The sequence below is a fragment of the Rhizomucor pusillus genome (assembly GCF_041956525.1).
Source record: "Rhizomucor pusillus strain CBS 183.67 unplaced genomic scaffold VTP01scaffold_21, whole genome shotgun sequence".
NCBI lineage: Eukaryota > Fungi > Mucoromycota > Mucoromycetes > Mucorales > Lichtheimiaceae > Rhizomucor > Rhizomucor pusillus.
Window position 1 is genome coordinate 276,169 of NW_027192163.1, and position 27,138 is coordinate 303,306.

The window sequence follows — 27,138 nt, forward strand, 5'->3', positions numbered from 1 at the left end:
ACATGTTCGTTCAATCATCCAACTTTGGGAATCAGTCGCTTAATTACCAGGAGGAAGGATGCATAGACCCGGAACACGACCTGGTCGACGATGGATAAACGTTAATAACTAAAAGGAATAGTAATATCTACCAATAGAATTGTCTCACGGCAAATTTATCGCCGTAGAAAGAGCCCCGATCGAAGCAAGTGGTCTGCGCACAGTCTTTTTGCGACGCGCCAACAGGACCATCCCGGATAAAGGTACCATGACCAATCAAATTGCGGTTACTAAATTTGTAACGCTTAAGTGATCCAAGAAATTATATATAAGCCGTGCATCGCCAATCTATTATTGCTGCCGAACTACCTTTTTCCTCTTCCACCAGGGCCACCTCTCTCGCAACAATACTCTCTCAACAACCTCTCAGTTTTCTTATATATTCCCTCTTATTGTCTGTTTATCTTCTTTTTTTTTTCTGTCTACGATAGTCTCTCGTCTATTCCAACATGCAACAACAACAACCTGCTCACTTCCACCCAAACTATGCCGTCGCCTATGAAGACATAAATCCTTCTTCTACTTTTTACTATGGACATCAACAACAAGGCCAACTGCAATACCAACAGCAACAACAACTACAACAGCAGGTTTCCATGACACCTGTCGCCCACAATATGAACATAGTTGACACCTTGCTTTACGACGTCGAAGAGCAGCAACCCGCCCCTGCCTTTACACACATGGTTACTCCTTCCCACGCGAACAAACAATCTTCTCGAAAAGATAATCGGAAGCGCCCGAAGCGCAAGCAAGTCAAAAACGCATGTGGTAAGCATCAATTTTTTCTTCTGGGCATCTCGTGGTGACACAAGAGAGGTTCTTCGTGACACAAGAGAAGTTCTTCGGCTCTTTGACTTTTTTATATCCATTGTTCATCTCCGCTCATTTGAATTTTCTTTTTCTAGTCAACTGCCAAAAGGCTTGCAAGAAATGCGATGACGGCCGCCCGTGCCAGCGCTGTATCAAGCTTGGTCTCACTGCTACCTGTGTCAACTCGCCCAGAAAGGAGCGCAAGAAAGGTGTTAAGCGTGGTCCATACAAGAAACGCCAACAAGCAACTGCCCAACAGTCGACAGCAGCTAGCAGTAACCCTCCAGCTCTGACAAACTTGGACTCTAGCGACAGCGACGGTGCAGCCATTACTCCCTCCCCCACCCAGTTCTACTGCCCTGACGATTTCCGACAGCAGCCTAGCTTGATTACTACCTCTCCGCCGCTTCTCCTGCAGCAACAGCAACAGGAACCTTCTCCCCTTTCTGTAACTTCGAGTTTCGATGACATGCTTGTTGGTTGTATGAACACCGGCAGCAGCAACGTTGGAAACATGACTTCGCCTCCTACGTCTCAGTTTGACATGTGGTGGAACCAACCACAAATGCCTGAATCGTTTCCAGTTGCCAAGCAACAGCCTCAGCATGTGCCGTACAACCCGACTGCCACTTTCTGCGACGACCCATATGTTGTCTATTCTCAGCAGTCGTCTGTAATTTACCCTGCACAGCAACAGATGCCTTATCAAGAAAAGTGGGTGGCACAGCAGCACCAGCAACCGCAACCATGCCAACATCAACCCTATCAGCAACTGCAACAGGATTGCACATCTGTCGGCTACTGGCAATCCTTCCTTTCTACCTTCTAATCGACGAATCATATCACATCCACATCATTACCACCATACAACCTTTTTCCGGCCGTCTGCATTTTTTTGCTGTCTTTTTTTTTTTTCATCATATCGTCTTTTTTTTTCCTACATCTTTTTTTTTCTCTCTCTCTTCATGATCGTTTTTCCCTCTTTTCATCTGTAACCGCATGCCTCTAATGACCATGGTCTACCATTCCCTTATGCCCCATCATCTACTGTCCTCTTCCATTTTGTACATATACATACCGGCGCCATTTATTCTATGCATCATCTCACATCCCGAACCTAGACATTGAAAAGTTTTTACCTAGTATGTTCAACATTCCATTCATTCTCATGTAGTAGTTGTAGTAGAAAAAAGTTTTTTTAGAAAGTTCATAAAAGTTACATATACACATATTTTATAACTTTGCATTTGAACACGAACTCTACTTCTCTGCGTGTGCTTTATCATTGATGACGATATGATATGCTTCAAAAAGATTGAAGCACACAAGATAAAGTAACTTGCAATGATAAAAGAGAAATAGCCAGATAAAAGAGACACAAGATAATTTGAGTTAAGTTCGAATGCTTTCTATTTACACCGAGAAGACAAAAGTCGTAACAATGCTCTTGATATTATAGTACAAGATAGGAGTGAAGGAAATGTGTTTGCAATTAGTACTGGATAGCCTCGCCTTTTCGTTGTCTACGCCAAGCGGCAATGCGACGGCGGTAGAACCAGCAGCCGTAAAGACAACCAGCCACCACAAAAACGACAATAATGACGATAACAGCAATGAGCCACTTTGCGAGACCTTCGTAACGTGACACGTGTGGTCTCGGCTGGGTAATGCTTGCATATGGTGGATCTTGCACGCTGTCCAAGCTGAGTTGGTAAGCCACGAGTCCCTGGAACGGGGCATTGTAATCTAGAGCGACTTCCGTCTGTGCCCAGTCGTTACGCTCGTCATAGAACTTGTCACTGGAATCTGGACCGCCGACCACAGCACCTGCATATTCCTTGTTAGTATTGCTGATCTGGCCCAAGATCCCTCTTTTTGCTGCAGCATTCTCTAGATTCACATACCATAAAGGAGATACTTCTCCTCGGGAGGAGAGCTGTCAATATTGTTGATATCTGTGCCGCCTGATGCGCCTGCGTGGTGCGGATTGTGCGGTGAGTTCATGTGCACACCACAGACATACGGTGTAAGCCTATATGCAGAAATAATAGGTTTGATTAGTATAGTTTTGTTTCAAGTAAAACGAACGAAAAGGACGGCCGTACATTCGGTTTTTGCCAAGCATGTATTCTATTTGACTCACAGCAAACTGTGTATAATCTGACGATTTGCTCGAGTCAAGTCTACTGTACAACAATGCAAGCAAGGCCATATCTTGTGCTGGAACCAGCGAGTTGTCGTCACTTGCGCCGCCACACCACAGCAGACCACCGTTTGTATACGAGCAAGGATTGCCGCCATGGATAATGGTATCGAGGTATTGGACGGCTGCTGTCTTGTACTTTGTATTCGAGCTGTCCAGCTCTGCACCGAGGACATACACAGCTCCTGTTTGATCGCTCCAGTCCATAACTGCAATGTTCTTCATATTGCTCAGGTTGAACTGGTCAAAGTAAGATGATGCCTTGTCACGATAGGTCGAGTTGCCTGTTGCCTTGTACAGCCAGAGAGCCCCGTAGACGAGCTGACTTGTATAATTTCCTGTGGCATAATACTCTTCGGCGGCCGGGACTGCTTCGGTGTACACTTGCCAAGGAGTCGCTGTCTCGGCAAATTGGAAAAGACTCTCGGCGTGAGACTGCAACTGGTCTGCATAATCCGAGTCATTTAGTTGGTTGCGGAATAGATAGGACGAGGAAGCCAGTGCCGCTGCTGTCAACGCAGCTACATCTGTTCCTGGAGCACTCGAATTGACCATGTACGAGGGTCGGGGTGCCGGGATGCCGGTATCCGGACCTGACAGCCACATTTGTTAGAATGGAATGCACGCCAAGGGTGGCATATTTGCTTTGCAAATGAGCACGAGTTTACTTACCCCAATAATTGTTATCAACTTCGCCATCTCCCACCTGCAAGCAAAAAAAGGCGGCCGCATATAAATATACATTTTATACATAAAAGGAGAAAAGATCGGAAGATAACAACAGCGACAATGAACTTACTTGTACAAACAACACATCAGATTGCGGATGGGCTTTGATCAACCAATCCGTGCCCCAACGGATAGTATCCCGGAGATACCCAACTTGGTTGGCCTTCGAGTACCCATTAAACCATTCAATGGCGCCCCAGGCCAGAAGAGCAATCGAGTGGGAAAGCGGGACTGTGAACTTTAGGTAATCGCTGTACGAAAATAACAACAGGGAAGGGAACTCAGTTTAGCACTCGATCTCTGTTGGTTGGTGACGATCGCTCGCGAGATCTCGCTCTTACCCTGCATCGTAGTAGCCTCCAACGAGGTCAACGTTATTGTCGTTGCCGTCTGAAAGTCCAGAGTCGTGGCGCCTTTAAAAGTTTTAATACTCAATTCAGCCATATTGCCAGCTCTTTTTATCTTGCATACCAAGATACACGGTTCGTCGGTGGTAATTTGCCGCTGCGCTGGGCTTCGTAGAACCACATGGAGTCGTTTAACAAGGCAACATAGTACGGATTGGCTGTGCTGTCCTGGCCTGCAACTAGGCTACTGCTTGCAGCCAGCGTGGCCAGTAGCAACTTGGCTTTGAGATGCCGCATAACCTTTTTTTTCGCGGTTAAAAGGAGGGAGAGATACACTCTCGAGGGGTGGGTTTTATACACGCCGAAGGTGACACAGACTGTGGCTCACCTAAAAATAATGGCGTTTTCTTTCATTGCTCACAAAGCAGCTGCACTGCGTAGATCTTGCTGGCCAATGATAACTCGGCCCAGTAAATATCGGCCGCTGGCGTTTTCGCTTGCTCAGCTTCTTTCAACTTTACACAAGGTCTTGGCTTTTGTTTTAGTCGTACAATAACTTGTATGCAGCAATTGACCTTGTCCCTAAGCAGCCCATCACAAGCTATCTGTTTTGCCTGCGAGTTAACTTTGTGACCTTAACATTGATTTTTATGTGCATTTAGTATTTATTCATCTATGCCGTGCAGCACTCTTCTGCATAGCATACAATTGCATTTCGGATGGATCAACCGTGCATGAGCTACATTTTGAACGTGACCAGATTACCGCAATAAAATAACGTCAAACTATACGGCTTGAAAATTTTATGGATGACAATTAGTTACAAGCGGGAGAGGGGTGCTTTTTTTATCTGTTCTGAAAAGGAAACAAGTGAAAGGGATGGGGAGACAATATGTATAAAGCTATAGATAGCGCAGTTAACATAAAGAAGACATTTACAAATAAAGATGTTGTGAGGCAATTTTTTACGTTCAGTTTCGGTTTCTCAGTTTTTCCTGCTGGCTCGCTGCCCAGCCTTGAGTTGTGTTAGACGTCGATCATCCACACGCTGCAAGAAAGCGACTTTTTCCATGTATCTGAAGCATATTCCTGTAAGCATCGAAAATTTGAATTGTTTGATAGAGCAAACCTACCCATCCTTGTTTTTATATTTGAGCTCATCTCGAATGCCTTCGCGTTCCACGTAGCCCTGCCAATCGAGGCGACTTTTTTCCAGCGTGTTCATTTTCGGCACTTTGATGTTGTAGTGAGAGACGAGAGCGGAGAGCGTTGATTTCGGTCGTACGATGTGCGATTTTTTCTTCACGGGTGCCGTCGCCGACTGTTTTTCCGGCCTAGAACGTGCTGTCAAAATGCAAACCGTAATATTGGTCAAGACACGATCGGCCAGCTTACTTTTCCTCAATACTTGGGCGGTTCTCTGATGAAGATATATCATTTAGAGGTTTCTTCTCCTCTACCACACTTTTTACAACGCCCGGTTTCTTGTTATCTTGATCTTTTCTATTCATTTCCGCCCATATCGCCTCCACTCTGGCTTTTCGTTGAAGCTCAGCTTCAGCGTCATCCACTCTACAATGCATTGTGGGTCCATGCACATGTACTACATTCTGTACGCCTTTGCAATACCTTTGCTTTTTGGTGTCCAATTTTTCAACGTCGTCGTCGTCGCTGCTGCTGCGTTTCTTTGATAACGGAGATGGTGCGTTAAGGGGTGTCTCCGGTGAGCACTCGTCTTCTGACGTGACAGAGTCCGCATCGAAATTGTCATTATCACTTTCACCCTCTGTTTACGCGTCAGTCATTTTCCTGGTCTATCCCTGGTTGTTATCTGAAACAAACTCACCGTCTGGAATAAAGTCTGAATCGTGCTCGTCCTCAGAATCTTCGACTTGATTCCACTCATCAGCCACTTCAGTTTTTAAGTTTTTTTCACTGCATCGTTCTCTGTTATGACCAGGAGTCATGGCGGGCGGGAAACAAGAACGGTCGAGTGTGGGGAGGAAAAAGGAAGAAAAAAGAATGAAGGAAAAAAAAAGAATCAGAGGCGGCGCAAGAGTTCAATTTGAAATGCCGCAGTTTTTGTGTATGTGTAGGGTTTGGCGACAAGCTTTTGACATTACAAGCTTACAATGGCAAGTCCAGTCAGCGGCACCCCTGGCCCACTTGGTGGGCCACCAGCTGGAATGAGCGAACAAGAACAAAAGACGATCCGCATGATTCAAGGTGCAATGGAATCTTGCCCCGTAAAAACAGCCATGGCAGGCGTAGCTGGTTCGTCGCTGTAAACGTTTAGCCACAGTGGAGCAGCCAGTTGAGCGATTTCCTTAGGTCTCGGTCTCGGTGCAGCGTTCGGTCTGTTCATGTCTTCTTTTGAATTCTCCGGACCAACCATGGATCCTAAGCTCTTGGAACAGAGCACCAAGGTCCAAATGAAAGCGATTCTGAAAGATATGGGTAGTCGCTCGGCATCCATGGCTAAAAACTTCGCAGTTGTTGGTGCAATTTACTCTGGAACGGAATGCTGTATAGAATCGGTACGTAGGATGACGACGGACTTTTACTGAGAAGTGCATTCATGTGGTCATATGCAGTATCGTGCGAAGAATGATCTTTACAACAGCGTGGCAGCTGGTTGTTTCACAGGAGGTGTGCTGGCTGCTAGGGCAGGACCTCAAGCAGCAGCGTTTGGCTGTGCTGGTTTTGCAGCTTTCAGTGCCGCAATTGACGCTTACATGAGGATGGACTAAATACTTGGTAATTTGTTCTTAACTGTACAGATTTTGTTTCATACCCTACTCTACCCGATCACAAAATTACTGTAAAGCATCAATAGACTTTAGTCGCATGGATTCATTCAACTAAGCGTATTAGATGTATGGATCTGTCTATAACATGTTGACTTTGAATCATTCTATTCATCTTGCCAAAATTTTTGCTCCCCATCTTGGTACGAAGCAAGTAGGAGCGCATTAGCTGCTGCGAAGTGGTTGGGAATCCATGTTTGTATAGCGCAAAAATGGACACAGAGAGTTGTCGCTTGTGGCCTACAAGTGGAAATGGTCGGTCCGTGTCACTCTAGAATCGCTCAAACACTGCCTTCCAGCTTGCGAATAGGGACAATCAAATCCTATTTATGCAGCGATTGAACAAAGAAAGGATGAGGTACAAAGAAGCTGTCTTGCTTTACCGGTGTCGCATAGCATGAATGGCTCTCTTATAAACATTCTCGGTTTGAAAGCATGCTTTAGTGCTGTATAAATATTCTCATTAACTACATAGGCATTTATTGTCTGTCCAAGAGTGACACTATCTGTCTGTCCTAACCCCATGCTTCAATTCGTTCTAACGTAGATTGTACTTCCGGCATAGTTGTGTGTAGATTGCTAAACATGGAAATTGCATTTTGTGTCCGTAGACCTGACGCGTAGCCCACGGCATCGACTTATTGACCAAATGCGACATGAATTTTCACTGGGGGAGGTTACATTACTTTCCGGGAAAATTGCAATAAAAAAGGGAAGGTGATATGCAATGGTTGGTTGCCGCAGCATCGCCTACTATATATAAACTCTGCAATTGTGATCCGCAGCAATGGGGCTTGTTTGTACCGATACTATGACACCCACCGCCGATCTTCTCAGTTTTTGCAAGCGGCTACCAAAGATTGAGCTACATGCGCATATAAACGGCAGCATTAGCACAGACTCTATGCGTCAGCTCGCTGCACTGAAGAAGGAAGTCAATCCCGATCTTGCCTCTTTCAAGATCCCGGAGCGTTTTGACAAGATCGACGAGTAAGGCAGTCGAGTAGTCTCGTAAAAACATGGTTACTTATCAATTTGGACAGCTTCTTCCCTCTGTTCAAGTATATCTATCGACTGACTGACAATCCAGAGGCGGTGCGTGTCGCCGTACGCAATATCATTGATGAGTTTGCTGCGGACGGTGTTCGGTACCTGGAGCTTCGAACCACTCCCCGCCAGGAGCTGTCAACCGGTAACATAATAACTAAGATACAATCCTTGCCATTGTAATTAAAGATTACTGCAAGGTATGACCAAGCGCGACTACTTGTCTGCCGTGCTGTCTGTGATTCACGGCGAGCCACGATCTGATATCGAAGTGCGTTTGATCGTGTCTATCGATCGCCGTAATACCCTCGAGGAGGCATACGAAGCGGTTGCTCTGGCAGAAGAAGTAAGCGATAGTCGGACACATAACATCCTTTCTACCATCGACTCTAATATCTTATCCACTAGTTTCGTTCCCAAGGTGTCGTGGGCATTGACTTGTGTGGAGATGTGATGAAAGGTTCGTTCGAGGAGCTCAAGGGTGCATTCCTCAAAGCAAAATCCCTCGGATTTAAGACTACATTGCACTTCAACGAGGTCTGTTCCGCCCAAAACCAGCTTTAGGCGGAATGCTTATAGACAATCTGATATAGGTAGCTGAGAATATTCCAGAGGCGCCAAATCTGCTATCCATTGACCCTGATAGACTGGGTCATGCAACCTTGTTGGATGATGAGTCTCGTGCAGTGATCTATAAGAAAGCCATCCCTGTGGAGATCTGCATGACATCCAACGTACTTTGCAAAACTGTAAAGTCCTTTGAGGATCACCATGTGAAGGATTTGCTCCAAGAGGGTCATCCATTCGTCCTATGCGCAAGTGTTTCTCCATTTATTAATCACATTCCTCCGCATATCTAACTAGTTCACGTACTTAGACGGATGACAAGGGGGTCTTCTTTTCTGAGCTTTCCAATGAGTACGCAATCTGTGCGACAACTTTCAGAATGACCAAGCAGCAGTTATTCGATGCTTCGCTTCAAGCTATCGATGCTATTTTTGAAAATAAGCGTATGCAAGAAAAGCTTAAAGCGCATTGGAATGCTTGGCATGAAGAAAATAGAGAAGAGATTCTCGCTTAGAAACCAATAAATGGGTTTTCCTTTGAACAAGTAATTTCGCGTGATGAATCGCCGATATACCAGCTGCTGCGAATTTCCCTTGTCTGTTTCCTTTCTGCTTTGCGATGCTTCGCCGATTGTCCACTCCAGCACGCATTGCTTTAGGAACAACAACTTTGGGAGTGTGTGCCTATGCGATCGATGCGCGCAGCGAGGCTCAGCTACTGCAACGCAGTATGCGCACATTCTACAATGGAATTGCACTTGCAGTCGACTACAAGCTCAACTTTCGGCCGTCTCCCGACATACGGAACACTTCTAAAATTGAAGCATTACACGAGCGCGTAGCAAACCGGATTTTTGATGTCTTCGAGCGCAATGGCGGCTTATATGTAAAAATGGGCCAAGTTATCGGTACGCAGTCGGCTATATTACCACCAGCATACCAGCGACGAGCAAGACGATTGTACGACTCGGCTCCAGCATTGCCGTTCGAAGTGGTGGAGCGCGTATTCCGGGAGGATTTTGGTGGCCTGCATCCCAGCCAAGTGTTCTCAGAATTCGAGATGATGCCTGTGGCGTCGGCATCGATCGCGCAGGTGCACAGAGCTCGTCTGCATAACGGCGACGTCGTCGCAGTAAAAATTCAAAAGCCAGCAATCCTTAAACAAATGAACTGGGATTTGTGGGCATTTCGCATTTTACTGCAAGTGTACGAACGTCTGTTTGATTTGCCACTATCATTTGCGTCAGATTACATAGAGAAGCATATACGAATGGAAGCTGATTTTATCAGTGAAGCAAAGTAATTCCCTCGGCCGAAGAAATAGATGATTCACCCACACTAATTTTATTGTAGTAACTCGCTAAAGGCATCGCATCACATGCAAAGAGAACCGACTTTAAAAGATAGGATATATATTCCTAAAGGTATGTCGGTTGTTCAAAAGAGGGAAAATCCACAACGAATCTTTAACGTTTAGGGACTATCAGTATATACCGAATTATCCTCCAAGCGAGTGCTTGTATGCGAATGGGTGGATGGAATACAGTTGACGGATGCCAACAGTCTTAAGCGCAAAGGACTGAGCATAGAGAAGGCTATGAAAGCCACCGTTGAAGCCTTTTCTAGTCAAATATTTCGCAGCGGCTTCGTGCATGGTAACGATCTGTATTCAGTGAAGCGTTGATGTATGCTTATCGGCTAACAGAGCGATCAGGCGATCCTCATCCTGGAAATGTCCTCGTACGATCACATCCTAAAAACAAGAATGATGTTCAAGTTGTGATTATAGACCATGGTTTGTACATACAAGAATCAGAAAAGTATGTGCAATAGGTCAATTAAGATGTATATATGGCATTTTGCATTGATTTCCTTTATTGGCATAGATTCCGTTTAGAGTACTGCAGACTTTGGGAAGCATTATTTATGCTCGATATGGAGACCGTAAATGAAATATGCAAGATTTGGGTACGGTTTGCACACAGCTTGAGAACACGATATCAGAATACGTTAATTAATCGTTTCCTTTGCAGGGTATCCAAGATGCAAATATGTTTGCATCTATCACACTACAAAAACCATTTAACCCCAACAAAGCAGTGCATCTTGGCAACGTTAACCTTAAAATGCAGGACGTATACGAATTGCAAGTGTCATTGAAAGAGCGGATAAAAGATTTTCTGAAAGATCAGGCACTGTTTCCACGGGAGCTAATATTTATATCCCGTAATATGAACATTGTACGGGCAAATAACAAGGCGTTGGGCAGTCCTGTCAACCGCATCAACCTAATGGCCAGATGGGCTCTACGTGGATTAGAACCTCAGCATCCCGCTGCAGGGAAAACAGCGGAAAAAGGGGAGACCCAGGGTCTCGGGGACTACTTGCAGTCAAGATGGAGACTGTGGAAATTTGATGTTACTCTGCTCTTTATGAGCAGTACATTCTATTTTATTCGTTTACGGGAAGCGCTGAAGCAGTTGCTGTTTGGTACGGAGAAGAAAGGCTTTGAAGATGTCATGGATCAAAAGATAAAAGATCAAGTAAGTCTGAAAAAAGGAGTTCGTATGGCCGTTGAATCTAACCAATTCCTTGCCACTTACCACTTTGTTAGCTTCAAGCGCAATTTGGTATCACTATAGATGAAAGTGTCTTTGATGCATAGTAGTTGTATTTTTCTCCTGCCTTCGGGATACGTCATATCACCTTGAATGCGCATATCGTAATACCTTTTTTGCATGGACTTTTTTGCTATCGCTCTTTTCATTTCTTTTCCGCCTTCTACTCCTCACTGGATTCGTCGCTTATGGCGGGTATGGAGGGAGTCGGGTTCCTCATTGTAGCGACCGTTGCTGTCCTCTTTCTTCTCACACTCGGTATCATGTGTAATCAAAGACGTTTCAGTTTATGTGTTAGAATTAAACATAGTAAGCGGTTTTCATCGTTGCAAGCGACAAGCAAGGAAAATAATAACTCGTCCGTTTCTTCTTTCCTCCCTTCCTGCCTTCCTTCCTTCCTATTTTTTAGAGACCTCTCCGGAATTAGACCACTCGGAAACGAGACAATATCCCACCGTTGAATGTTCGCACAGAAACAACACAGGCTTCTATCGTCTTACCCGTCCGCCATCCTACCAGAACAACCATGATTCCTCACACCAATCGATACCCGCTGGTTTCATTGTGAACATGCAACAAGCCAGCTCCTCAGACAATGCAGCGACCGTCCTCCCACCTCCACCACCTGCGTATAAGGATCACTATAGAGACACACTCCTACATCCACCTCTGGCAAATCCGGAAACCTCAAATTGAATGTACTATCTATCTATATCTATCTATCTATACATCCGTATAATACTTACTACTTTCATTAAATTTACCACGTTATAGTACATCACTGTATTAAATTCTTGCATCTGTCTGACAGAAAAAGATGACCACCAGGCACTGTCATCATTTACTGCAACTGGGACCTGCTATAAATAGTGAAGGGAAAGAAAGTGTGCGCAGTTTGAAATAGTAACATTTTTCATCTCTTAGCCACACTCAATAATAAACGAAAAACATCGGAAAACAAATGTTTATAAATTATCCGACTTATCTCATCCAACAATGCAGCCACCACCGGCCCCGGAATTGAATCGAGCGAATCCTGAATTGGGAATAGGAGCATCTTGCTTCGTGGGAGCTTCCGATGCCTCAAATCAATTTAGTTGCTACATTAAACAATGCCCAATCGATTACTTCCATTACACTCAGGAACGGTATATTCTTGCATGCTGGTACAGGCACAATGATGAGATCAGGAAATGGGGTGACGAACATTGAATAAAAAGTCTTTCTGGACGTGCGGAGGAGAAATCTATCTACAGATATAGACAGAATCAAGCGGGAAAACTAGGACGATGTGGCATGGGAGAGGGCAATGATAACAATGTGTATGCGAAAAAGGCATTGTTGCTACACACGTGTGTCGTGGCGTGATTCCTCGTAGGATGGAGGAGGTTGGTCGTATTCAAAAGCTGATGAAGAATCGTAAGGAGCTGCAGTCCTCGCAGATGTAGATAACTGTTGTTCTTCATGTCCCAGTAAATGAACTCTACTTGCTATATCTTTAGGGACAATATGTATAATTAGGAACTATGCTCGTTCTTGCTCTTGCTTTTTCCATTGGCGACACATACTGCTTCTTGCTCTTCTGTTGGCCTGTAACCGTGATCTTGCATGTGCAATGCCTGCAAAGAGTATTACGATGAGCACTGCCCCCACGAGGACTACAACGACGATAACTGGAAGGATATTAACCATAAACTAGAAAAGGATGCAGTTCTAAGACGTATTTATATTGCAATTACGCTCCGTCTTTGGGGGTGTGAGATTTGAATGCCTCGTCGGTGCAGCCCCAGCCACACCTGGTCTCCTGTCAGGCAGGTTGTACAAACTTAGAAAGGGCATTGTGTATCACGTCGCATCTGCATCGGCTATGACGAGCTCTTGTTGCTAGATTTGTATCGACATTTGGTTATCACAGGCCAAGAAAGTGCACATATTTCTGACTCTTTACCCAGTTGACGAGACGTTCCTCTGTTGCCAGAAGGTACAGAATGTATGCAAATTGCATAGATTCTTTTTAGAACAATAGGACCGATGTGGTATTTCTAAATAAACTTTAGACTTGAATCGGACCAGGGTTCATCCCTGCTGTGTCGTACCACACGACACCAAATAATTAAGATCTATCATAGTGCCTATGTATGCTGTTCCTTTATCAATGACGTAGAAAGAAAACAGCTGTGTACTGCTTTGCTTTGAAAAATAGTGCCAAGATGTCTCAACGTCGTCTCCCGACTTTACATTCAACGAAAAGTCATCTTTTTATATCTTTTTCGAAATCGATCTCGGGGAACAATGCAGACAGAATCTCATCAAATAACGTGTACGCTAAATCTTGATTGAGGCGCTTATTCTGAAGGACACTGAATAATCGTCGTGCCCCTCGCCGTGCATTCTGTCTTCCAACCATCTGCCCTATCTGGTCGGGCAGCCATGTTGATAGTTTGCGGTTGGCTGCTTCCTTCGTCAGTTGCTTTTCGTCCGTCCGTCTTGGGTCTCGGAACTTGAGCGCTTGTCCATCTGGCCACAAGCTGTCTGTGATCCTCCTCAGGTAGAAAACAACCATCGGTTCAGTGCCCAGGAACTTTACTGTCTCCCGTAATTTCCTATCAGCAAGGGCACGCGCTACTTAGCATATATGGTCTCGCAGGTCATGCCATCTACATTCTGCTACGTACCTTTCAATTGTGCCACCAAGAATTTGCTGCAGAATGATAACGACCGCTTGACGTCTTAGCCAGTTATTTTTATCCTTAAGCTCAAACATTTCAATAAAGAGATCACACAATGGATCCGTAAACGTCGTAACTGCTTCTGTTTTAATCACTTCGTCTGCCGGGAGTTGTACCTCAGCCAGATCCACTGCAACTGCTGCCGCGGCTGCAACAGCGGTATCCACATTTTCTTCATATCCTTTGGACGTATCTTCTTGTATAAAGTCCATGACTTGCTCGCCCATACGCTGCGTGATAACGTCCAACATTGATGGCTCAATGCTAAGATCATCAATGCCTTCTGCCACGGTTTTATAGATGTGTTTCATGAAGCCTACGGATGGTTTGCGTTGGATGCCTGGAGAGCCATCGTTCTTGTCACCTGAAGAACGCCGGAAACTCTTGCGCGATCTGGTGGATGCAACGGAGGAGGTGCTGGATGAAGGATGGAGCTGCTGTTTCAACAGCTGCGATGAAGTCTTGTGCTGCCCTCCAGATTTGCGCGAAGTAAGCAGTGGAATGGAAGTGAAAAATCCCATTTCAGATGAATCTGTGTCAGCTTCAGGTCCAGGTACGTAGACGTTCTGTTGCGACAAGAATGTACGTAGCTCTTTACTCTTGCAGATATCCCTGTTCTCGACCAGTCGACGAAGATATCGCTCTAAATTCGTCCGTCTGGCTTCCACAAAGGATTTCTGAAGTCGTAGCAAGGGCCATTTGGCTGGGAACTCCAAATTCTTCACGGGCGGATACTTGTCCTTGAGCTTTTGATGCAGCGAGAAAAATTCGCTGTAACGCCTTGCAACAATCCAGCCGGAAGCATAGTTACCATCTGCGCCAAGCTGCTGGATCTCAATCACGTATAACGCAAACTCTCCAGAATCATCCGAGCCGATTGTAGAGCTAGTGATACTGACGCATGTACGTTCCTGATTAATAATTGCAAGGATTTGTAAGCTTATGTCTGTTGACATTACTGTTTGCAAGGTAGATACTAACCGGCATCAGCACGTTTTCTGATTCTTGCAATTCATATTGGCTCTTTTGATACTTGATTTGTTGCAACTCTCGTCTAAACATGTTCTTGCTTTTCTTTAGAATCCTCAATTCTTCCGTCTTATTCTTTGCTTCGGCTTTGCTAATCAGGACATCTACGATAGCTTCTTGCTGCTTCAACTTTTCCATTTCTTCAGAAAGTTTCTCCACTTGAGCAGCCAGCATCAAATCTCCTGGAGGAGCCAAGTGAACGTTACTCGACCCATTCAAGGTTTCCGAATCCGCCAACGTATTCAACTCATCAGTATCTGCTTTGTCTTTTTGCGTCACCTTGCTTTTGCTACTGTTAGAGTCTACAATCGGTTCCAGTTCGTCGTGCTGCACTTCTCCGATTACATTCGAGCCACCAGAAGATTTCCAGGTAGGCAAAGTGTAATCGTTCTGCACAGGCAGAGCCATGCTTGATTTGGAACCCTTAGTGCCGTACAGTAAGAGCGGAGGCGGAGGAGTCTTTCTTTTCTGCGATGTTGGCGTAAACTTTTCTTCCTGTTCGATATCTTCATTGTCGATGATTGATTTTAGCTCTGCCTCAACTGCGTCCAATGTATTGCGTCGAACGAGCGGTTGCCGACCATTATTAGGAGACGGAATGCTGTTATCTTCCGGCAATGTACCTTCGTCCTCGGTCAAATCATCTGTATCGATCGATTGAATCGATCCATGCATCGAACTGCGTTTGCTGCTGTTATCGGCATCGCTTCTTCGGCTTGACGGCCATTCGCCTATGTTCCACCAATCGCCCGTCATACGTCCAAATAATCGAGACACACTGAGGTTGGGCGTTTCCGATGTTGCTCGTATGTGACCCCGTGCTGGCCGACTAGAGCCTTCGCTGTGAAGCTGCGCTCTTGTCTTTTGCAGCCTGCTCTCACCGACTTCTGTGTCAGAGTCTGCCTTCTTGTTACCACTTGTCATTGTCCACGGCTTCTTTTTGCTCAAACTATCTGATGTTGTCCGTTCCAACGGTCTGGCAGAAAGCCCTTTGGTGCTGGAAAGAAGTTTCCGCGTGTGGTCTTCCGCTGCACTCGTGCGTCTACTATACAGTCGATTTTCATCGAGGCTGCGACGATCTGGAGCTGTATCAGGCGCAGAGTTCGGAGTCGTTGCAAGGTATTTAAAGTAGAGATCGGATCGCTTAAAGTAAGGAAAATGCTCCTTTTCCAGCTGCCAGAATACATGCTGTTGAATGCTGTATAATTTCTCCCGCATATCCTTGACAGTTTCGTGAAATTCGGCACTGTCCCGTGCAACGCACTCTTCTGCCTGTTTTATTGCATCCAGCAGCTCGTCATCCAGCTGCTTAGTTACCGGTAACCGATGTGGAGCGCTGCTGAGATACATTTCATACACCATTTTAACATCTTGCAAAAACGTAAGGTCGTCCTTCTGTTGCTCATGACCACTCATGCTCTCTGGATTTTTGAAACCTTCAACAATCAGCCAAAACTGAAGTTTCATCATATCACCGCGTCGATCCATAAATTCCATAAAATACGACAATCCAGCTGTGTTTTTCAGGATGTCATTGAGACTAAAGCCGAACGGTTGATGAAAGCTGGGACCATATTCGCTAGGTTTCCGACGGGCGGAAAAGAACTGAGTACGAGATGCTTTCTAAAATGCATTCATCCTGGTAAGAGGCCAGTATGTGCATGCGTAGGATTATTTCTTACCTTATCGCCGGTCAACACGCCTATGCGCTTATCTGTGCGTTTCTTCGCCACGCTCAATCGGTTGAGATAAACAATAATGTCTTGAACTTTTTCGCCGTCAATGACTTCCTCTGGGTCTCGATCATCTGAATCATCCCTCAGAGAGTTAGTGATATTAGCATTTGAAGGAAAAAGAAAGACCTTACATATCAGAGCTCTTTTCTTTCTTAGCTGTGTAACGATGTCATTCCGAACCCTTTTTAGCTCCAAAAGGTTCGTTTCCTCTTCAATCATACGTAGAAAGTCTTGAAACGTTCGTCTGCCCATGTTGATATCCTGCAGTCGACGATGTATCCCCATTTCTGAGTCGCTTAGAGCCTGCTCCTGACCAAATTGTGGGCTTGTTGCTCTCGGTGATTGCATTGAACCAAAGTTCGTCTCCATAAGCTCGATATCAATATCGCCGAGTTCTTTGGAATGTCTATTGATTGCCTCCCGCAGTTTCCGGACCATTTTTCTTTTTTCCAATATATATATATATATATATGAATACAATCCTTCTTTGAATAAGCAAGTTGAAACTTACTGTTCTCGGATCGCTTTTCCTAACTTAACGATGACGACAAGCAAGAGATTTGAGCAGCATGATCAATAAGAGTCTTATATAATTTTTGACAAGCTTACATAGCTATCAATAGTTTGATTCCAGAAATCCGGATCAGCAATCATGTCCATGATAGGTTGCAGCACAGCGCATGAAACGAGTTCTCGTATAATGACTCGGACAGGCCCGCTTCGCAGCTCCTTTGGATCGACAACGTAAGGTAACACACGATCGATCACCTGTCGCAAATACACGACTTCGGTTGGCTTCGTCGTCATAGCTGCTGTTGTCAGTGCAGAATGCAATTTGCCGCCGCGGAACTGTGATGCCAGTAAAAGATCAAGTTCATCGGACTGGGTCAAGGATCTTTCCAGCGAGCGACCTCGCAGGGACACTTCGGCGTTGCGAAACTCGGATATATGCTGTGTTACAGCTGGTATCAAGCGATTCACGAGGAGACTGAATAGATCGGTTTCATGTATGCGCTGCTGCAATTTCAGGGCGGCTGATCGAATGATTCTATCGATGGATTCGCGAAAGGAAATTTCGGACGGTCCAGCAACGTGTACAAACCAATAGTCAATGAAGTCGCGCAGGATATAGGATATAAGCTCGTCAAAAGCTTCGGATATCTCGGCAGAATTGGGTGCGATGGGAGGGTGCGATGACTTGCTGTTATCCTGCAGTCTCTGTTGCTGCAAGGTCGGCCATGTATCCGCATGTGCAAATCGAAGAGGTCGAAAATCACGTTGACGGTGGTGGTGCCGCGTCGGTGGTATAAGATATTTCACATAGACGTACATCACAACGATATTAAAGACCAGGATCGATAGGACGTGCCCGAAAACCATGCTAATGCACATTGTTGCGAAATGGAATGCATTCGGCCACGCGGCCACAGCAATGGCAACAGCGCAGCCTATGCTAGAAATAAGAGTGGTATTCTGAAATTTTCTCATTAGCGAGGCATTGCTTGGTGTCGACTGCCGGGAAGCTGGAAGCGGGGAAGATTTGCAGCGTTCAAGCGGAAGCTGGATTTGGGAGCTGATGAAATTTTATGTACCCTGCATGATATCGAAGATGCATACAAACCAAGAAGTTGGGGAATTAGATTATTGTTAAATACAGGACAAGGATGGGATAAGATCTGATATATGCAAAGATAGACACGACGCAAGACAGGCAAGCACAATTTGAATGAGTAATGCCCGGTAAACATATGTGTGTGTCTCGAACTCTCTGTCGATCTGCTGTTGGGATTAAGGATTACATAATGGATACTTCCACCCTCCTTCCCGTTCTTGCTCCACATAAACTAGACTACTCATAATACTGTTTCTTTTGGGATTCATATATTTCTAGAGGGTCATGCATAGCGAACATCGTTCGTGTGTGCATTATTGAAGTTTTCGGCGGCATTTGCGTATCAAAAATGCGAGCGCTCCTTGTCGGAACCCAAAGCTCGAAAGAATGCGACCAATTGCTCAAAGGCAGCCACACAGCCTGTTTCTTTCTTTGAAGGAAAAGAGCTTTCTCTACCGTACAATGGCACAAGGGGGTGATCAAGCCAATGGTAGCAATCGTCCTACAGTTGCCGAGGCAGCTGTGTTGCTACAGTCCGTCGAGATGCCAGAAGACGCCGTCTTAGTCAAGGGTCCCGATTTCAACAAACAATTGTCCCTGACAGATCTTTTGGGCAGTTACAAGACTATGGGCTTCCAAGCAAGCAGTCTCGGTGAAGCAATTGAAATCGTCGAAAAAATGGTATATGGATAGTTGATATAATAGACAGTTTGTTACTGACTTTTCATTGTAAACAACAGCGTACTTGGCGACTTTCTGACGAACCGATTGCCGAAGACGAACGTGAAGAGTTTCGAGACATGAGCGTTCGACGAAACACAAAGTGCAAGATCTTCCTGGGATACACTTCCAATCTGGTCTCGTCTGGAGTACGTGAAGTCATACGATTCCTAGTTCAGCACAAGTTGGTGGATGTCATCGTTGCCACTGCAGGCGGTGTGGAGGAGGATTTCATCAAATGCCTTGCACCAACATATCTTGGTGATTTCACGTTGCGTGGCAGCGACTTGAGAAAGCAGGGATTGAACAGAATCGGAAACCTGCTCGTTCCTAACAATAATTACTGCAAGTTTGAGGATTGGGTCATTCCTATTCTTGACAAGATGCTCGAGGAACAGAAAAAAGAGGTATGGATGACAATGTTACGCTTTTATTCGTCATTGTATTAAATATTCGGATGGCATGTTGCAGAATAAGATCTGGACACCCTCCAGCATGATCCGACGGTTAGGACAGGAAATCAACGACGAGTCGAGTATCTATTACTGGTGCGCAAAGAATGATATCCCTGTGTATTGCCCAGCTATCACGGATGGATCCTTGGGCGATATGATTTATTTCCACTCCTATCGCAACCCTGGACTTATCATTGACATTGCCGCTGATATCCGAAGCATGAACAACGAGGCCGTATTTGCGAGGAAGACGGGAATGATTATTTTGGGCGGTGGTCTTATAAAGCACCATATTTGCAACGCCAACCTCATGCGAAATGGAGCAGACTATGCAGTCTATATCAATACAGCTCAGGAATTCGATGGTAGCGACGCCGGTGCCCGACCTGACGAAGCCGTGTCGTGGGGCAAACTGCGAGCAGACAGCCGGTCTGTCAAGTTGTACGCCGAAGCCTCCCTGGTCTTCCCTCTCATTGTAGCCGAAACATTCGCCAAAGCCCATCACCAAGAAAAAGCATCATCAGCATAGACTATCTCGTAAATTAATGTGCTTTTTTTTCTTCGTTTTGTTTTGCCTTTTCTGTGTTGCACTATGCATTTGTACATCGTTCATGCCACAGATCCCGTCTCATCATTTTCATCAATATCATCGTCACTGCCAATGTCCACCATTTCTTCATCGTCGTCCGATACCCCTTCGTCTGGCGAGAGTCCTTGCGAGTTTCCGGATGCTTCCATGAGTGCCTCTAGTAATACCTTGCGTTCCGTCTGTAACCGTTTAAGTTTCTTCTGTGTTGATTGCCATTCGTCCGTCAGCATTTCATTTTCCCGTAGAATGTATCGCAGCTTTGCTTTTGCTAGCTTATATTTCTCCATGGTAACCGGTTCATGCTCTGGGGTTGACGGCCGCCGTTCTCTTCGACGTTTTACTGGTGATGGCTTTGTACTCTCAGTTGTCCGTTTCGATGTTTGCGTTGGTTGCGTTGGTGATTCATGCTCTGCCTTTTTGTGCCGTGCTAGAGCATCTTGCCTGCCGAATCTACATACAAGATAGCACGTGTGACTCCCAATGCGATCCCTTCTAGAGCTAGATAACGGTAATACACTTACGCCTGGTCGCACCCTGGATAGTTGCATACGAATGGCTTCTCGCCCGTGTGTATACGCAGGTGCATCATTAACGCGAATCGTGAGTGGCATTTTACACCTTTGCGATTACAGTTGTTCCATTCACAAAAGTACTCTGGTCGCTTCCAGCCAACGTGTTCTAAGGGTATACAGAGCGTGAGATCACACAAGATCTGCAGTTTGCACCCAGGTTAGGGAGAAGAGGGCACACACACACACCTTCGGATAAGTGAGTTGATAGGACGCTATGATTTGGGAAACGACGGTGGCAATCTTGCCATCGGCATTCAAGGGAATGATCAAAAGGGGTATCATTGGCAGGCGCTGCTTGGACAGGCGCGGCAGCCTCAGTTGTTGCCAGAGACATGAAATCAGAAAAGGTATGTATGCTTCGACGGACGGCTTTCGAACGGACCCATCCGACGACGCAGGAGCGCCAGATCCGTGACTTTAAAAGGGCGTGTGGCGTCCCCTTCTTTAAAACTTTATTTCACTACTATGTACAAATCATGCTAAGGTGGTAAGATCGACCAGGTCGAAACGGCGTGGTTTTGGTTGATCAGGGGGGATAGGCAGTGCGTCATCTCGATTGAAAACAACACCCACAAATCGACGTTTAGGATGCTGAGGATCTTGGTAAAATTGGACATATCCCGGTTCCAGAGCGTACAATGTATGATCCTTGCCCATACCAACCTACATTGTACAGTGAAAGCATAAGCAACTAGATCGAGCAACCACTGTATCTATACAAAGCAGAAATAAAAAAAAATCGTACATTTTCTCCTGGATAAAATTTGGTGCCTCGTTGCCGAACAATAATGTTACCAGGAATCACCTCCTGGCCTCCAAACTTTTTAACGCCCAAACGACGACCTGCAGAGTCTCTTCCGTTTTTCGAGGAGCCACCAGCTCGCTTCGTTGCCCAACGTACTTGCGACACCTCTAATCGCACCAATGTAAGTATGTCGACTAGATCGATGTTTCCTCCCCAAATGCCGTCATACCTCCAAAAGGAGTTGCGCGTACTGCTGAAAATATGCACGGTTTGGTGGTAACCTGCCTTAAAAATAGATTCAGCAGGGACATTATATACTAGGTGTTTTGGGAACTGGACAGGTAAAGAGCTTCAATGGCAGCCTGCAAGTGAAAACAAATCGGAAAATGAAAGTACGTAGAGTGACTTTCCGTTTGTTGGATCAATTCCAGGCACACACAGATATTAAATAGTTCAGAAAGCACAGTCCGAAACTTCGACTATATCGTATCCTAACCATTCAATAATTCAGTCTATAGGACTATTTAGAACTTCGTTCATTCAACGAATGCAGAAAGTAATAAAGTAGAGAAAGTGGCCGCATTTAACTTGAAAGATGTTCTACAACAGAAAGACGAGAGATACACTCTTTTCCAAAAGCAAAGTCGTTCTCGATAAATTTTGAAGTCGCATGTTAACAAAATACAAATCATACTTACCCAAAAATCTATGCCTGCGCTGACAAATCAGATGTGGCATGCCCAGAGAACCACATCAGAGTTGCTCTCTGTTGCGACACTTGTCTAAGCATTTATAAGAATGAGAGACAAAACCTTCGAAATTTCTCAATTTTAAGTTAATGGAAGCTTCCCTGATTCTGCTCATCAGAGTCTCGTTTTCCAAGAACCTGTTGCGTTTAACTTTACTCTTGACAACCGACCAGAACTGCTCAATGGGATTGAGCTCAGGCGCGTATGATGGAAGATATACAGAACGATATCCCCGAGACTCAATACACTTAGAGATATCGTCAGCCTTATGAATAGGAGCATTATCCATTACCAAGTAGTGGCCTTTCATCTGCTCATATTTATCCATCTCATCCATTGTAGCCTTAAGGAAGCTAAGATAGTGCCCAGTTACAGTTCCTGTGCTTGTCAGCTCGGAATGACCCCTACGCTTTCTTTTCTTGGCTGGTGGCTGTGGAAGTCTCAAGCTGCATTTAATCAGACCTGATGCAGAGATTGCACCCAAGATTGTGGTTGTCCGTGCTCGTGTTTTTGGCACCGTGACCACTGCAGAAGATCCTTTTTCGACCATGCCATGCTGCGCTTCATGTTAATATGGAAGGTAGACTCATCAAGAAAGACGCAGTTTTTTCTAATGTCCATATCAGTCTTATCCCATTTGCGCACCCAGTCAAGGCGCTCTTGAATCTTAACCTCGCTGTTCCTGTCCACAGGCTGAAACCGGGCTTTTTTCAGTGACAAGTTGCATTGTGTCCTCACAAACCGATGAAGAGTCGTTTTGGATAGTTTGATTCGATTAAATCTCTGAAGCAGTCGCTCCATCAACTGTTCTAAGACAACTGAAGGATTCTCATCAACGTATTCTAAAATAACCTTCTTATGCTCTTCATTAAGGATACGCGGACGGCCATTTTTTTTTACGTTTCTCAAAAATGCTGTCAGGACGGGGAATGGTATTCATGTGTATAATTTTAGATAACGTTAATTGCTTTTTATGCTTCGTCTTTCATTCCTTTGAAATTAAAGCACTGACTAGCGTTAGTTAAGGTCAAGTAAGAAAACGTGATCGAGAACCTTGTTAATTACAGTGCTGGAGGTTGAATTTAATCAGGCCCAGAGCACACCTTATTTCTCTACAGACACAGTTGCACACAGATGTAATATGCTGCTCTTAACAGTGCTTTATTTTGTCACACAATTGAATCTATGACCTCCTCATGTTTTGACGACGAAAAGACAACGCTGTGTCTGATTGCTGTTTATTGCATAATACTGGATACAGATACAAGCAACGCACCTAGCAACAAAGTCGTTGCCGCTGCGATGTGATTGCTACCGCTTTCGCTGTTTCCTGCCGATGCAGACTGACTAGGTGAGCTGCTGGTGCTGGCAGCACTGGAACTGGCGACCTCGCTGCTGCTGCTGCTGGCACTGGGTATCGGTGATGAGTTGGTAAGTGCAGTTGATGCTGCGTTGGACGACGAAGAAGCTACCGGTGTCGACTCTGTAGTTGAAGCAACCGATGACGTTGGCGACGACGACGACGAGCCGTCATCTCGGCACACAGCTACTTTTTGATTCGGGCAGCATGGATCAGTAGTCTGGAACGTGCAGGATGTCTTGCAATCCGCTGGGCAGGTCGGTTCAGCACCCGGGTCAGGGCATACCACCTGGATACAGACGGTCCCGGTAGGCTTGGTGGGAGGCAGACTTATGGAGTCGACAGCCAAGACAGCAGCGCTGAATCCAAAAATACAACTTACAATAAGGAAAGGAAGGTGCATGGCAGTAGATATGAGGAGCAAGTAGAAGTAAAGAAGAAAGGAGGAGGGGAAGAAAGGCAAAGAAGAACATGCGGATGCTGCATATGTTCACGTTACACGGGAAACCCCAAATTTGCTGAAATCTGCCTTTTCGTGAGTTGCAGGGGTGAAACCTCTGTCAACTGCCATATCCGCTCAAAGTCTACCCGTTTTGGAATAAACCTGGAGAACTGATGATATTACATGAAAGAGGAAGCAAAACGTTCCAAAACAAAATTGTGTTGAAGGAATAGCAATATCGGTTTGACTGTTGCTTGGCAGCATTTGGAATGGGTGAATATGGAGATAGCAGGTGATAGATAGAAAGGGGAGGTGCAGGAAGAAAGGATGATAGGATCAAAATAAATATAACATATAGTATAGACGGAGGGAAATGGGGATCGAGGATGTACAGTACAATATAAATCAACAAGATTTCGGCTTTGGTTCAACAGCATCCCTCATAAATTGAAGGAAGCGTTCGCCATACTCTTTCGCAGGCACAGATGATATTGTATGCTAATAGAAACTTATAAGTACGCCGCAAGGGTTGCTAATTTTGAGTCTAGATATTTCTGTACCTTGTCTTGAGTCAAACTTTTGACCAAGTGCTCAGTCTTCTTCTTAAAGTTGTATGGCGTCAAGATATCAATGACTCCCAAGAAATACAACAATATGCTTTCCCTATCTTCTTCGTCTGTTGCCCGGAGACCACCATCTTCTGCGTAGAAATAGCAAAATCGACGCCTGGAACAATTATGCATCAGCAAGCTGTATGAATTAAATGACCATGTAAAAAACAATACTCACTCGTCTCCAGGAGTCCCTGGCAGCTCAGATGTATCCAGCTGCACAGGGCTTGCTTGCTTGAGAGCTTTGCGAACAATATCTGCTCTGCTTTCTTTACGAATATTACCAGCCACGGACAGCTGGCGTTCCAGACGCTCTGCATTGGGCTAGCACGTGAAATTTTAATAGGAATGCCACGTCTTTACATCTGCAGCAAAACTTACCTCAACTACTTGCAAATGATTGTCACGCAAATTTTCCGAGTTGCCTCGTCTAGTATCATGTATACCGATCAAAAGACTATAGTCCATTATATTCAGACGAATCAAAAGCTGTAAACCCCACAATGAGTCTTTCTCCTGTTTTCTCGTATGCTTAGAACGTATTTGATGCCATACCTGTATATCTTTCTCTAACTGTTCCAGAAATATTTTACGCTTAGTCGGACCGAGTTTAAGTCGCTCCTTTTGTTCTAGCCAGTTCTGATCTTTCAGGACAGCATGTTTATTTTTTTGCTTTTCTTCAGGCGTCAGACGGCCGTATGTCGATCCTTTTAGGTCAAAGCTGCCGTGGACATCCTTGTTTGAAGGGAAGACGTTGCCCATCACAATAAAATGAATTTTTCGTCCATGTGGAAGCTTAATACGGTGCAAGCCGTAAAATCGAGAAAGCAATGTGTGTGGGTTTTGACAAACATGCTATACAGGAAAGTTGTCAAAATCGACAAACCATGTTTTCCTGGTTTTTCGATTTTCGCATACCTCGTAGTAATCTTTGAGAACTTTCCTTAAGAATCTATGTTCGGTGTAATGAATAGTTTTGATAATGAATCGATAGTCTCTCGAATAATAGAAAAAGCTGCCGCTTTTTCCAGGCGAAGTCAATTCGGACAGGATATATTTGTTTGTGAGCGACATCTACCAGAGGTCATATTTAGTAAACATCCCATGATATTGATGGAAAAAAAAAGACATTACCAAGTAATCTGCAGCATCAATGTGGAACTTTTCGCGCAGGTTGCGAAACACCCAAGGCGCATAGTCTTTGAACTTGAAATCGTACTTGACACCAGGCGTAAGCTCGTTACCAGTTCTATATACCCCATCAGTATAACTCCTGAACACCGCTTTCTCTTGTAAAATATACAATGCTATCCAAACTTACACATCAAAAACAAGTTTGTGCGCAGCTTTGAAATCTTCATCGACCAGCGGTCTGTTGATCTTGGCGGACACGCGACTCACCTGCAAAATAAGCAAAAGCAACAATGGTGAGATTTTCTTCTTGGCAAAATACTAACGCATGATTCCAAAATTCCCCATCGTCCCAGAAAACTTACAGCAACACGGATACCGGTCAACATATCGTACCTAACAATAGATAATTCACGGTGAGTGGCAAGAACACAGCTTGAAGGTACCATTAATTCTAGATATTTACATGAGCTGGTAGTTCTGGTGGCCTTCGCCGATACGAACACCAATTACAATCCTGTCGTCTTCGTCGTCTGTATCGGCATATGTTTTCCGCTTTCTGTGGGAAGCTCTGCGTGCTGCCCGTCGAGCTGCTATCTCCACTTCCAAGGCCGCTCTCTCGTCTGGATCCAGATGCTCAATAGCCATCGTGGTTGATCTTCGATGCAACACCCTGCTGTGCATAGATGCCCGTCGGTGGTAGCTGTAGCTTTTTGATAAAATGCTGGTATTCGCAAGCGATCCATTATCGATAGAATTGACATAGTCAAGCGGGTGTAAAATATCCCTGTTTGTAGTTTCCATTTCTGCGTGCCTCGTTGACGGCACGTTAGTGTCTGGCGGGTTAGTCGGCCCGTTTAAAACAGTAGCGCGCGCTGCAGCGGTCGAGTCTGTTTCGTTGGCGGGCTCGTTGGTATGTTGCCGGGACTCTTCTGGAACGTTGAGACCATGGAGGTCGTCAGCTGTGTAATACGTGGTCGACGTGCCTTGTCTGAGAGCAGGACGTTTGTTGTAGGTGCTGGATCGCGATGGAGGTGGCATTGTAGGAGCTGCTGAAGACACGTCATTGTGAGGAGATGCATCTTTGGAGGGTAGGATGGTCTGTGGATTCGGCGACAATGGAGGAGTGCAGGGACCCCACTCCTTGTCGTCAAGCTGAAAAGTGTTGTCTTTGGACGCAATCGCAGACGTGTCTGGTATAAGGGTATGCTGAGAGCTCTGCAGAACGAGTGACATTGAGGAAGCGTGTTTCTTCACTTCCTACACCAAACAGTTGCAAAAAAAAATTGGGAAGAAGGTGGGTTCGCTGAATTTGTTTGGTTTCGTTGGAGACCAATCTCAAAGTTCTAAAAAAAGAAAAAGGGTATTGTGCTTGAGCCCGATACTGTAGAAAAAGGCGCGAGCAAACAAGCTTTCAATCATTTATTCTTCCAAGAACAAGATAAAGGATTGCATATGATTCTTAACTTTGATTCCTTCAATGAGCTGA

At 45.1% G+C, this 27,138-nt stretch overlaps 15 protein-coding genes across 15 annotated transcripts; 6 read left to right on the forward strand and 9 right to left on the reverse strand.

Moving 5' to 3' along the window:
• Positions 1–488: 488 nt before the first annotated feature.
• Positions 489–1,681, forward strand: VTP01DRAFT_5318 (uncharacterized protein; the record flags this gene model as incomplete). Its single annotated transcript, XM_069384097.1, has 2 exons — positions 489–810; positions 948–1,681. The coding sequence occupies 2 exons, from the start codon at positions 489–491 to the stop codon at positions 1,679–1,681; spliced, it is 1,056 nt and encodes a 351-aa protein (XP_069235551.1).
• A 663-nt stretch (positions 1,682–2,344) lies between these two features.
• On the reverse strand, positions 2,345–4,428 carry VTP01DRAFT_5319 (uncharacterized protein; the record flags this gene model as incomplete). The annotated part of the gene is made up of 7 exons (XM_069384098.1): positions 2,345–2,679; positions 2,757–2,884; positions 2,958–3,648; positions 3,728–3,761; positions 3,855–4,035; positions 4,126–4,197; positions 4,256–4,428. 7 exons carry the CDS (start codon positions 4,426–4,428, stop codon positions 2,345–2,347), a joined length of 1,614 nt encoding a protein of 537 aa, XP_069235552.1.
• Positions 4,429–5,116: 688 nt separating this feature from the next.
• Positions 5,117–6,098, reverse strand: VTP01DRAFT_5320 (uncharacterized protein; the record flags this gene model as incomplete). The annotated part of the gene is made up of 5 exons (XM_069384100.1): positions 5,117–5,207; positions 5,265–5,465; positions 5,527–5,703; positions 5,761–5,917; positions 5,978–6,098. 5 exons carry the CDS (start codon positions 6,096–6,098, stop codon positions 5,117–5,119), a joined length of 747 nt encoding a protein of 248 aa, XP_069235553.1.
• A 165-nt stretch (positions 6,099–6,263) lies between these two features.
• VTP01DRAFT_5321 (uncharacterized protein) lies at positions 6,264–6,881 on the forward strand (the record flags this gene model as incomplete). Its single annotated transcript, XM_069384101.1, has 3 exons — positions 6,264–6,405; positions 6,463–6,668; positions 6,726–6,881. The coding sequence occupies 3 exons, from the start codon at positions 6,264–6,266 to the stop codon at positions 6,879–6,881; spliced, it is 504 nt and encodes a 167-aa protein (XP_069235554.1).
• Positions 6,882–7,725: 844 nt separating this feature from the next.
• Positions 7,726–9,066, forward strand: VTP01DRAFT_5322 (uncharacterized protein; the record flags this gene model as incomplete). Its single annotated transcript, XM_069384102.1, has 6 exons — positions 7,726–7,928; positions 7,982–8,130; positions 8,186–8,331; positions 8,394–8,522; positions 8,579–8,800; positions 8,863–9,066. 6 exons carry the CDS (start codon positions 7,726–7,728, stop codon positions 9,064–9,066), a joined length of 1,053 nt encoding a protein of 350 aa, XP_069235555.1.
• A 104-nt stretch (positions 9,067–9,170) lies between these two features.
• Positions 9,171–11,216, forward strand: VTP01DRAFT_5323 (uncharacterized protein; the record flags this gene model as incomplete). Its single annotated transcript, XM_069384103.1, has 7 exons — positions 9,171–9,850; positions 9,905–9,975; positions 10,039–10,206; positions 10,266–10,371; positions 10,438–10,519; positions 10,585–11,094; positions 11,166–11,216. 7 exons carry the CDS (start codon positions 9,171–9,173, stop codon positions 11,214–11,216), a joined length of 1,668 nt encoding a protein of 555 aa, XP_069235556.1.
• Positions 11,217–11,357: 141 nt separating this feature from the next.
• On the forward strand, positions 11,358–11,865 carry VTP01DRAFT_5324 (uncharacterized protein; the record flags this gene model as incomplete). Its single annotated transcript, XM_069384104.1, has 2 exons — positions 11,358–11,478; positions 11,579–11,865. 2 exons carry the CDS (start codon positions 11,358–11,360, stop codon positions 11,863–11,865), a joined length of 408 nt encoding a protein of 135 aa, XP_069235557.1.
• A 648-nt stretch (positions 11,866–12,513) lies between these two features.
• Positions 12,514–12,861, reverse strand: VTP01DRAFT_5325 (uncharacterized protein; the record flags this gene model as incomplete). The annotated part of the gene is made up of 2 exons (XM_069384105.1): positions 12,514–12,665; positions 12,738–12,861. The coding sequence occupies 2 exons, from the start codon at positions 12,859–12,861 to the stop codon at positions 12,514–12,516; spliced, it is 276 nt and encodes a 91-aa protein (XP_069235558.1).
• Positions 12,862–13,420: 559 nt separating this feature from the next.
• On the reverse strand, positions 13,421–18,151 carry VTP01DRAFT_5326 (uncharacterized protein; the record flags this gene model as incomplete). The annotated part of the gene is made up of 7 exons (XM_069384106.1): positions 13,421–13,772; positions 13,845–14,809; positions 14,880–16,550; positions 16,610–16,734; positions 16,795–17,105; positions 17,175–17,197; positions 17,273–18,151. The coding sequence occupies 7 exons, from the start codon at positions 18,149–18,151 to the stop codon at positions 13,421–13,423; spliced, it is 4,326 nt and encodes a 1,441-aa protein (XP_069235559.1).
• Positions 18,152–18,737: 586 nt separating this feature from the next.
• On the forward strand, positions 18,738–19,979 carry VTP01DRAFT_5327 (uncharacterized protein; the record flags this gene model as incomplete). Its single annotated transcript, XM_069384107.1, has 3 exons — positions 18,738–18,956; positions 19,016–19,402; positions 19,467–19,979. 3 exons carry the CDS (start codon positions 18,738–18,740, stop codon positions 19,977–19,979), a joined length of 1,119 nt encoding a protein of 372 aa, XP_069235560.1.
• Positions 19,980–20,059: 80 nt separating this feature from the next.
• Positions 20,060–20,945, reverse strand: VTP01DRAFT_5328 (uncharacterized protein; the record flags this gene model as incomplete). The annotated part of the gene is made up of 3 exons (XM_069384108.1): positions 20,060–20,489; positions 20,561–20,717; positions 20,798–20,945. 3 exons carry the CDS (start codon positions 20,943–20,945, stop codon positions 20,060–20,062), a joined length of 735 nt encoding a protein of 244 aa, XP_069235561.1.
• Positions 20,946–21,085: 140 nt separating this feature from the next.
• VTP01DRAFT_5329 (mitochondrial 54S ribosomal protein bL27m) lies at positions 21,086–21,667 on the reverse strand (the record flags this gene model as incomplete). The annotated part of the gene is made up of 3 exons (XM_069384109.1): positions 21,086–21,274; positions 21,417–21,523; positions 21,586–21,667. The coding sequence occupies 3 exons, from the start codon at positions 21,665–21,667 to the stop codon at positions 21,086–21,088; spliced, it is 378 nt and encodes a 125-aa protein (XP_069235562.1).
• A 442-nt stretch (positions 21,668–22,109) lies between these two features.
• VTP01DRAFT_5330 (uncharacterized protein) lies at positions 22,110–22,655 on the reverse strand (the record flags this gene model as incomplete). The annotated part of the gene is made up of 1 exon (XM_069384111.1): positions 22,110–22,655. One exon carries the CDS (start codon positions 22,653–22,655, stop codon positions 22,110–22,112), a length of 546 nt encoding a protein of 181 aa, XP_069235563.1.
• Positions 22,656–23,343: 688 nt separating this feature from the next.
• On the reverse strand, positions 23,344–23,868 carry VTP01DRAFT_5331 (uncharacterized protein; the record flags this gene model as incomplete). The annotated part of the gene is made up of 1 exon (XM_069384112.1): positions 23,344–23,868. One exon carries the CDS (start codon positions 23,866–23,868, stop codon positions 23,344–23,346), a length of 525 nt encoding a protein of 174 aa, XP_069235564.1.
• A 444-nt stretch (positions 23,869–24,312) lies between these two features.
• Positions 24,313–26,885, reverse strand: VTP01DRAFT_5332 (uncharacterized protein; the record flags this gene model as incomplete). The annotated part of the gene is made up of 10 exons (XM_069384113.1): positions 24,313–24,405; positions 24,468–24,633; positions 24,697–24,842; positions 24,900–25,007; positions 25,074–25,373; positions 25,437–25,592; positions 25,653–25,767; positions 25,840–25,919; positions 26,015–26,045; positions 26,116–26,885. The coding sequence occupies 10 exons, from the start codon at positions 26,883–26,885 to the stop codon at positions 24,313–24,315; spliced, it is 1,965 nt and encodes a 654-aa protein (XP_069235565.1).
• Between the last annotated feature and the right edge of the window lie 253 nt (positions 26,886–27,138).